The sequence below is a fragment of the Peromyscus leucopus genome, chromosome X (assembly GCF_004664715.2).
Source record: "Peromyscus leucopus breed LL Stock chromosome X, UCI_PerLeu_2.1, whole genome shotgun sequence".
In the NCBI taxonomy this organism is placed as follows: Eukaryota; Metazoa; Chordata; class Mammalia; order Rodentia; family Cricetidae; genus Peromyscus; species Peromyscus leucopus.
This window is the reverse complement of record NC_051083.1, coordinates 130,226,997-130,237,840: the sequence shown is the minus strand read 5'-3', so window position 1 is coordinate 130,237,840 and position 10,844 is coordinate 130,226,997. Positions and strand designations below refer to the sequence as shown.

Sequence of the window (10,844 nt, the reverse complement as noted above, 5' to 3'; positions counted from 1 at the left end):
AACCTTGAACTCACAGAGATCCGGATGAATCTCTGCCTCTCAAATGCTAGGATTAAGGTGTGTGCTACCATTGCATGACCTCTATGTTTAATACAATGGCTGGCTTTTTCCTCTGATCCTCATATAAGCTTTATTGGAGTTCACAAATAAACATCACCACAATCTTTCAAATTTTATTTTGTGTATGTGTGAATGTACAATGGTATGTGTTTTGGGTGTATCTTAGTTATAGTTTCTATTGCTGTGAAGAGACACCATTACCACAGCAACTCTTCTAAGGAAAACATTGAATTGAGGTGGTGGCTTACAGTTTCAGAGGTTTAGTCCATTAGCATCATAGTGGGGAGCATGGCAGCACGCAGGTACACATAGAACTGGATACATCTTGATCAGAAGGCAACAGGAAGTGGACTGTGACAATGAGAGGTGTCTTGAGTACAGAAGATCTCAAAGCCTGCCTCCACAGTGACACACTTTCCCCAACAATATCATACCTACTCCAACAAAACCACACCTCCAAGTAGTGCCATTCCTTATGAGCTTATGGGGGCCAATTACATTCATACTACCACAGGGGGTGTAAATGAATACATCCTATGCACACGCAGAGGCCAACAAAGGATTTTCATGTGTCCTATCACTCTTGGCCTTATTCCCTTGAGACAGGGTCTCTCACTGAACTTGGAGCTAGACTGACAGCCAGCAGGCTCTAGTGATCCTTGTCTCCAAGCTCCCCTCCCCAATAGTACTGAAGTTAGCATGTGCAGCCAACCCAATCTAACCCAGGTCCTTGTGCTTGTATAGTAAGTACTTGAAACATTGAGCCATTTTCCTGGTCCCAGAAGAGTCATTTTTTTAAACAAAAAAGAATCCAGATTTTGATTTGATGCACAAAATACAACTTTAATTTGATTTGAAACTATGACAAAAATTTGTCTTTCTAAAGTTAATAGGATTTGAATGACTTAGGAAAATCTCCCTTCTGGCAGGTCTGCATTCTCAATTAGAAAGTAATGCTGTGAAAGAAAAATAAGTAGAGTTAAGCAACTTAAAATGACACACACACACACACACACACACACACACACACACACACACGCACGCACGCATTATATATATCATGTCCTATTATGAAAGTAAATAGCAGCAACAAAATTTTCAAACTATGAAATGGGTAAGCTGGTCAACATATACTTTAGGCATCTGATAGAAATATGGATCATATCTTGCACTTTTAGCTGTTTGTTATACTACCTGCTCATCAAATATGCATAATGCAATATTATAAGGGGTTTAAAGAGGGACCTCATAATCATACACCATGAACTCACTGAGCCTCACTTAAAATCTTTAAGATACATCAACCTTTTGTTGGATAAGTGTTATTCTTGAGACACATTAGTAACTGTGGCCATGATTATTTATCAATTAACATGTAGCCTTAGAGTCAAAACAGGAAGAATCCATTTCTTTATTCACTCAGAATAGATGAACTATTCTTTAGCAAATAATGCAGCACCCAAACAACTGGGTACTTTTCTTCACTACTTTATTGTCATCTAGATATCCCTAGCTGTGAAACAGTTTCAGGTGATAAACTTTCTGAAAAACTTTTCTGTGTGCAAAAGTGTCAGTCAAATGGGCTAATGATTGACATATAAAGTTAGTAGTAACAATCTATATCCTGTCCATTACCTCTGGACTCCTGCTCTTTTCTATCTCCTCTCTCTTCTTTTGGTGCTTTCCTTGCTCTGGGCTTCCTCTTCAGTTTTGTCTTTTGTTTCTTCAAAACCTTCAACACTCTGTTCATATTCCTTCTTAAAGGATTAAACCATCTGCTATAATTTAAAAAGTTCAAACGAAGCTTTACTTTACTTTCTTTGTATATATTATTTACCAAACATTAACGTTAACATTTTGAGCTTTACAGACAACACAAACAACTGTGATGTGGCCATTATGCTTATGGATATATGCATAATGGAGATATAAAACCAATGCAAAAGAATGTTTATATATCATTAGCATAGTGATTAACTTAAATTACGTTTTAATAATGTAAAATACAGTGTGTTAGACCTCAAAAGAGAAACTACAAAGTTGCCTGCAACCAAAGATGTTGGGAAGGCTCCTTAAATTGTTTTTACCCACCAACTTTGTAATACTCAGTGGCATCTGGGGGGACATAAGAATATATGAAACTCTTCGGCTGTTACTCAGAACTTTAGTAAAGCTGTATGATAATGTCACTATGGGACCATAAAATTTTCCCACAAGTACTTCCAATAGCATAGGCAGTTCAGAAGCTTAATAGTTCAAAGTGGAGAAAGCAGCTAAGTTATCTTGGAGAATTGTGAAACAGAAATCCTGTTGCTCTCCTACAGAGAAACTCTCTAAAATGTAGGCATAACTCAAGGATGTCAGTTCTATGAAGTTTTAATAAACACTCCAAGACACAAGTGTTGGGCACAGCCTGTTAAGCAAGATGTCACTGCACCATACTTTTGGAGGTTCAGGATGCTGTGCTTGAAGTGACAGGACATTGACTTTATCCCTAGTTAAGAGCACCAGGTTTCAAGCTCAGCTTCCATTTACACAATATGTACCAATAAATTCTTAGTGTGATGCATGGTCAGGTACTATGTTCCTAACACATCTTGCCTTTCTGTTTTTGATGGCCTGGGGCTCTTTAAAGACAAGGTTTGTAGGACTTCAGGGGCTCTGACTGCCCTAAAAGTAGTCTTGAAGCAATAGAGTCCTTTTCAAAGAGCTCACTCGATACTTAATTTCTTTCTAATGAAAAATGTTAGGAATGACATGTAGGCTAAATATCTGATGATTAATATCAAAAATTGTAATATAACTAAGACATTTATTAGGGCAAAATATACTGTATTGGCAAGGTTAATTATTTGTGTGAAATATTCTACATATCAACTGAACAAAAAAATTTCAAACCACTAGAAGCCCAGAGGAAAAGAAACAGCTAAAAGACAATCAAAAGTCAGGAAAGTTTACTGGTTTTAGAACACATTAGCACACTTGATATAGAAATATTTCACTTTTAAAACTAGTGTTTGCTGTGGAAGCTGCTAACGGCCAGTGTACCAAGATGATGTTTCTATTATGGGAGTCGGTTAAGTTAGTGCTTCTGTAAGAAGGAACTGAATTACGTAGCATTCTTTCACACACTAGCTCATAATTTGATGATTTCTGTTTACTAGGTCAAAACTAAGCATGAAAGGAATTACGTTGACTAATCAGGTCTGGAATGAAGCTTTACTTTTCAAAAGTAGTGGATAGCAACACTATTCACCCAGATTACTAAACTTTCCTATCTGATTTGTTTTACCTCATTCTGAAAAATGTACTGCATTTGGCTCCTTCAAATTTATCACTATAAACATTACTATGATTCTATCTATACTCCTTGTGACATGAACCCCCACAATCAGAACAGGGCATTGCAACTGCTCTGTAGCATGAATGGTACCTACTCAACAACCACTTTATATATTTTCTTGTCAAGGCACCTTTCCTTTCACTCCTACTCCAGAGAGAATCCCCTGTTGTCTGACCTTCAAAATCAACAGTTATGGTTTATATTGCATTACTATTTATAATTTTCAAACCATTTTCACTTACTTTTGCTGTCATATGGTATCCCATACTCCCTTGTATCTGAGTAGTGATCAAGTAGAGGAGCACCCGTGAGGACATTATGTGCCAAAATCTTGCCCAGGTACTTCATATAGTTTATCTTACTTAATTCACACAAAAGTCATAGAAAGTGCTGCATTTCCTATTTGAAATGATTAAACTAGGACTTATACCAGGTCTCACCATACTGAAGCACTAGTTAATACATGCTAACCTCAGGTGTGTTACAGATTGTGTCACTAATGCCTTCATGTGCATGAATGGCCTTATTTAATTATTTATAAATATATTTATATTTATTTTTTTAATATTTTTATTTTATAATTAATTTAACTTTATATATCAGCCTGTCCTCACTCCTCCCACCCCCAGCCTTCCCCTCCAATTCCCACCTCCTCCAAGTCAAGGTTTCCCCTGGGGAATCAGCTCAGCCTGGTAGATTCAGTTAAGGCAGGTCCAGTCCTCTCCTCCCTACACCAAGGCTGAGCAAAATGTCTCAGCATAGGCCCTAGGTTCCAAAAAGTCAGCTCACGCACCAAGGACAGGTCCCAGTCCCACTGCCTGGGGGCCTCCTAAATAGTTCAAGCCAATCAACTGTCTCATTTATCCAGAGAGCCTGATCCAGTTCCATGGGGGGCTCCTCAGCTATTGGTTCACAGTTCATGTGTTTCCACTAGTTTGGCTATTTGTCCCTGTGCTTTTTCCAATCATGGTTTCAATATCTCTTGCTCATATAATCCCTCCTCTCTCGCGCTGATGGGACTCCTGGAGCTCCACCTGGGGCTGGGCCATGGATCTCTGCATCTGCTTCCATCAGTCAGTGGATGAGAGGTCTATCATGACAGTTAGGGTGTTTGGCCATCTGATCACCAGATTAGGTCAGCTTGGGCTTGCTCTTGACCATTGCCAGTAGTCTATTGTGGAGGTATCTTTGTGGATTTCTGGAGACCTCTCTAGCACTCCGCTTCTTCCTATTCCCATCAGGTCTTCATTTATCATGGTATCTCTTTCCTTGTTCTCCCACTCTGTTCCTGATCCAGCTGGGGCCTCCTGCTCTCCTAAGCTCTTTCCCCCTACCCTTGACTCAGCAAAGAAAAACAATGACATCATGAGGTTTGCTGGCAAATGGATGGAACTAGAAAAAAAATCATCCTGAGTGAGGTAACCCAGACTCAGAAAGACAAACATGGTATGTATTCACTCATAATTGGATACTAGATGTAAAGCAAAGGATAACTAGACTGCACCTCACAACTCTGGGGAGGCTACTTAGTAAAGAGAACCCTAAGAAAGACACAGAGATCGCCCAACGACAGAGAAATGAATGAGATCTACATGAGCATACTTTCATTTTTTAATTACAATATAATTATAGTATTTCTCCTTTCTTTTCCTTCCTCCAACCTTTCCCATGTACACCCCTCTCTCAAATCTATGATCTTTTAATCATTACTGTTACATGTGTAGATGTACATATATATATATATATATATATATATATATATATACATATATATATATTATTCATAAATACATAAGTAAATCTGCACAGTCCATATAATAGTACCTGTATCCAAGAGCTCATTTAATTCTCTCAATGAGAAACATGGGCACTAGTTCTATTATTTTCATTTTTCAGATAAAGAAACTGAGACAGACACCAACACTAATAAGAAAAGTAACTGGCCTGAGGTTGCCAAATTACTTACTGAGCCAAGATTCAAATTCAGACCTAAAAAATCTAAAGTAAAGTCTTTCTACATCTGTGTTAACCTCCTCCTTTCTCCTTTCTGGGCATGCAATTCCTTTAGGATGGACCATTACCTTAGAAATATTAGTTGATTTTTATCAAGAAATGTTATTTATTGTTTATAGGGCATTCAGTTTCTAAAGAACTAAGCACACATGAACTAGGAGGAAAGGGTTCATGGCAAAAGTTATGCAGGGGACAGAATATTTGTGGAATAGAATATTTGTTTAACTATGTAAAGATGTGTTGCAGTTGTTTGTGTTGCAGAATAATTTTTAACTATGTAAAGATATGTTGCATTTGTTTATGCTGCATTTGTTTTAACTATGTGAAGATGTGTTGCTGTTTCCACCTTGCCCACCAAAGGAAGGCACCTAACGGGTCTAATAAAAAGCTGAACAGCCAATAGCTATGCAGGAGAGAGATTGATGGAGCTAGAAGGGAGAGAGGAAAGGGGCCCAACCAGCCAGGGACCAGCCAGCCAGACACAGAGGAAGCAAGCAAGCAAGATGGACAGTACATAAATGAGGTAAAAGACCCTCAGGGCAGCACACAGATTAACAGAAATGAGTTAATTTTTTTAAAAAAGCTAGCAAAGAAACAAGCCTAAGCTAAGGCCAATCATTTATAATTAATAAGTCTACACGTCATGATCTGGGAGGTGGTCTTCCAAGAATCTTGCTACAGGGAAACACAAAGAAGATAGAGATAAGATCTGCCTACAAGATTATGAAGAGAAAATAACAGAATCACCATCTCTTTAGCTCAATGCTAAGCAGCATAAGGGAACACCCAACAGTGCTACTTCAATGTCCAGAGCAACTGGGTTCTGGGCATATGGGAACCTAAGATAGATAAGCCTGCCTTTGAAAGGATAACTTTGAAGGTAATACTCACTTTTCTCCCATAAAACTATATTACTTGATTGTCAGTGAGCTCTAATAGGTAAGACAGATGTGAAAGAACGAAACACCTTTTTCTCAATTAATCACAAAAATGTCTCCAGGTATAAAATAGTGAGTGAAGGCCAAAAATATTTGTATGATTTCCCTATTACCTCTTTATGTTGTATTGTTAACTACAGTCTGGAAAAGAGGCAAGAACTAAAACTACATAGTTCTTAGTCTATCGAGGCCAGATGTGTATCAGAATACATTTTTTTTTTAATTTCACTAAGGTAACATGATGTGATTCACTGATTACTGTTTGACACTCCCAAGGAGCCTGGTGTAGTATTTCATAATAAAATACATTAACATTTCTGTAATAAAATATATATGTATTCACTCTAAGCAGTAAATAAGACTAGAAAAAAATCAAATCTGATCAGCATTTTTGCTTTAAATGACATAGAAAAAAAAATTTAGGTTTATAGAATTTCTGGATATCCAGAATTATAGCTAAGAAATTAAGGCTTATATAAGCTTCCTGATTCTGTAACCTTAATATATCTTACTTTTCATCATAAAATGACAAGATGTCTTTTATTCATGAGGTTTATTTTAAATTTAGTGGTATACATTTCACTTTTACTATCAAAGAAAAATATGGCATAGTAATCTTTGAAAACTACTGTGGGCTGAAGAGATGGTTCAGTCCGTAAAATACATACCACACAAAAACAGAGAGCTGAGTTTTGATCCCCAGAACCTACAGAAAGAGCCAAGCATGAAATCCTAACAATATTGTTGCCTAAACAAAATCTACAGAATGGCAACACCAGATGATATTTCAAGTTGATAGAGGAAATCTTGCAAGGCAGGTCCCACCCCTAGATTAAAAAAAAGCTACAGCCTATTAATTGTTGCTAAGAGAGGGAGATCAGGGGAAAGCCCTGATAGGTCAACCAGTCCCAAATGGTCATCCCTAAATACACACACACACACACACACACACACACACACACACACACACACGTATGTGTGTGTATGACACTAAATGCACTCAGCAGGTTGTAATTGTGTATGTGTGAGTATGTGTATGTGCATATATAACTTATAACAACAATAATGAAGAAGAGGTCATAAAGTTGGGTAGAAGTAGGAGGAACATGGGAGAGACTGGAGAGGGAGGGATAGAAATGACATAAAAACAATATTCATGTATGAAATTCTCAAAAAATATGAATAAATATTTTAAAGCCAAATATGGTCTCTTATATCTGTAACACTAATGGGGGGAGGGGAAACAGGTGGATTCCCAGAGACTACAACAGACAATGAGAGACTGTAAAAAGATAAGGTGATGAGTGAGATCAAGACACTGATCTCTGGCCTTCCCAAATACACACTCATATGCACATGTGTATACATATACATGAACATGTACACATGCAAACACAGAAAGAGAGGAAAGAGAGAATACTAACTCATCTAAATTTCAAAGGACTTTATTTTCAGTCCATCCTTATAATTAACTGTCATACTATGGTTAAATAGAAAGACAGGGTGTGATTAGAGCTCCAAATCCTAGAGTCTGACTAGAACCTCTTGCCACCTAAGAAGCAAGAATTCTAGCATAATTAACATTTATTGTAAAAGCTGCTGACAAAAGGTTAATATTCATTCCATATATAGGTGTTTTATGTTAAAGTAGAAATGACCGAGGCTTAAGGTCTGAATGTATAACACCTTGAGTATAGGTCATTACTTTGCCAAGCATTGTCTGGGATTCTCAAAAGAAAACTAACTTTGATTAACTTCCTGTATCTGTGTGCTAGACTTTTACCTTATTAACTTTCATCGTATCAGGTACCCCTTAGGAACCATCCAGTGATATGATAGTTACTTTAAACCCCACTATAACAACACTATATATGACTACTGTAAAAATTTGCCTTGTTGGTGCATGATGTGTTTCCATACCTTTAATCCCAACACTCTAGGGGAATAGGCAGTAGATCTCTGAGTTTAGGGCCACCCTGGTCTGCAAAGCTCTCAAGGTACGGGCCAACTAGGGCTACATAGTAATGCCTTGTCTCAAAAAAAAATAAAAACAGAACAACAACAAAAAAATTGTCTTTAAGAAAGACATGCTGTCAGGTGTCTTATTTATAAGCACCATTTTTTGTCCTTGTCCTGGTGCTTAAACTTGTATTAAAACATCTTTAATAAAACCTATAATTCTGATTCATAAACTATCTAGTTCTGAAATTATGTTCCACATCAAAGCCACATATCCTTGGTTGGCCTGAGTCTTTAGATGAACTCTTCAGGCTGGTGAGGGTAGTAGTATGGAGTACGTCTCCTGTACCTACACCCCCCAAATACTGACAATACAACTTACATTCACTTCTGATGTAAAAAGTTAGATATTCATTATTAAAAATGCTCAAAAGAGAAATTAGAGGTAAAATGATTTGTCACATATGTTAAAGGTGGTTTTATTCTCATATATAATGTCTAACTTTATGGCTAGTGTACTTAGAAAGCACAGGTCAACTTTTTGCAGGCCTTTATTACATATTTTCTGTTATGAAAAAAACATGTATACATATCATAGAACCAAAGACAAATAAGACATAGGATCTGTGCTAAAGGACTGTGCCTTTTCAAAGGAAGGGCAGATTCAGAGGCTGATAATGACAACAAATTGAAGTCAGTTACTGTAGAGGTAGGCAGACAATGGCAGAAAACAAGCAAAAAGAAGCCTGACCCAGTGTGAAAAAAGGTTTGGGCTAAGCATACTAGGACAGGTGACATCTAATCTGAGACCTACTGCCTGCCTGGAAATGATCCAGATAAGAATAGTGGTGGAGGGGAGATACATAACAAGTCAGTGCTTGAATGGTGACATGCCATATAGTCTCTACATCAAGTAGAGTGGTGTGACTGGGATCACTAAGTAGGACCACAAGTCTTAGGTAGTATGATGGTTAATACCTTTGTTGTCAACTCGACTGGATTTGCAGTTGATTAAGAGACAAGCCTCTGAACAAGTCTGTGAGAGTATTTCTTGGAGGAATTAACTGAGGGGTAAAGACTGTCTCCCACAGTAGACAGTACCTTCTAGAAGTGATAAAGACATAAAAAGGTCTGAGGAAAATGCAGTGTTACTTCTCCCTGCTTGCCTTTGCTCTTTGTTGGATGAGTAAATTGTGGCTGCCATTAATGCTGTCACATTTTACTGACATCAGAACTCAGCTTCTTTACCCTTTTGATGCCGACTAAAAACCAGCAGTTCTCTAGAAGTCCTCTAAGCAACTCAGACTGAGCAACTATCAGGTTCTCAGCTAGTCCAGCATGCAGAAAGCTCAATTCTCCAGACTGAAACACGTAAGACAATTAAGTAAACTCCATTTGTAATACATATGCTATTGGTTCTGTTCCTCTAATAAATTCTAACAAAGGAAGGTGCAGGCATTAGCAAGGTCAGGTTCCATTAAGAACAGACCCCTTTTTCTCATAATATACTTTAGACCTCATGTTACATTTTCCTAGTAATAAACCAATTATAAGAAGGGGAAGCAGGGGCTAAGGAGATGTCCCAGTGGTTAACAGTGTGCCCTGTTCTTCCAAAAGACCTTAGTTCATTTACCAGCACTTATAACACTAGCTCCAGAGAATATAACACCCCCTTCTAGCCTCCATCGGTATCTGGATACTTGTAACATAAACTTACATGGACAAGTATGTGGTTGATATATTGTGTACCCCAATAAACTTATCTGGGGGTCAGAGAACAGAACAGCCATAATACTAAACATAGAGGTTAGGCAGTGGTAGCACAGGCCTTTAATCCTAGTATTCCAAAGGCAGAGATCCATCTGGATCTCTGCGAGTTCAAAGCCACACTGGAAACAGCCAGGCATGGTGACTCACGCCTTTAATTCCAGGAAGTGATGGCAGAAAGCAGAAAGGTATATAAGGCATAAAAAACAGGAACTAAAACTGGTTAAGCTTTTAGGCTTTTGAGCAGCAGTTCAGCTGAGATCCATTTGGATGAGGACACAGAGGCTTCCAGTCTGAGGAAACAGAATCAGCTGAGGAACTGGTGAGGTAAGGTGGCTGTGGCTTGTTCTGCTTCTCTGATCTTCCAGCATTCACCCTAGTATCTGGCCCTGGGTTTGATTTTATTAATAAGAACTTTTAAGATTCGTGCTACACACATACACATAAATAAAAATAACCTTAAAGAAAAAGGAAATGAAAGCATCATAATTGCACTTTAAGACTTAAAGCATCATATGAAAAGATAAAGGTAGAAGGGCTATCTTGAGACTCATTAATGGAAAGCCATGTCCACTTTTGACCTTGGGTGGAGACATGACATTCTAAATTGCCTAAAACATTGCGCAGTACTGCACTCTTCCTTAAGAGGTAGTCCAACTATGTCTGTTGAACACCTGATCAGGAAAACATCTCTTAGGAAAGCTGACATACTTGAATACATGTCAAGGTCATGTGTGTAGCTGGAGAGTTTTCTCTCCGGGTCC

At 37.9% G+C, this 10,844-nt stretch overlaps 1 protein-coding gene across 1 annotated transcript in view; it reads right to left on the bottom strand.

The window, feature by feature from the left end:
• Positions 1-882: 882 nt before the first annotated feature.
• Positions 883-10,844, bottom strand: part of Fmr1nb (FMR1 neighbor) — a 31,017-nt gene continuing 21,055 nt past the window's right edge. The window contains exons 5-6 of the mRNA XM_037198940.1: positions 1,696-1,838; positions 883-1,016 (exon numbers count right to left, since the gene is read on the bottom strand). Of these exons, the coding sequence (XP_037054835.1) occupies positions 1,000-1,016; positions 1,696-1,838 (160 nt within the window). The 3' untranslated portion in view covers positions 883-999. The remainder of the gene's footprint in view (positions 1,017-1,695; positions 1,839-10,844) is intronic.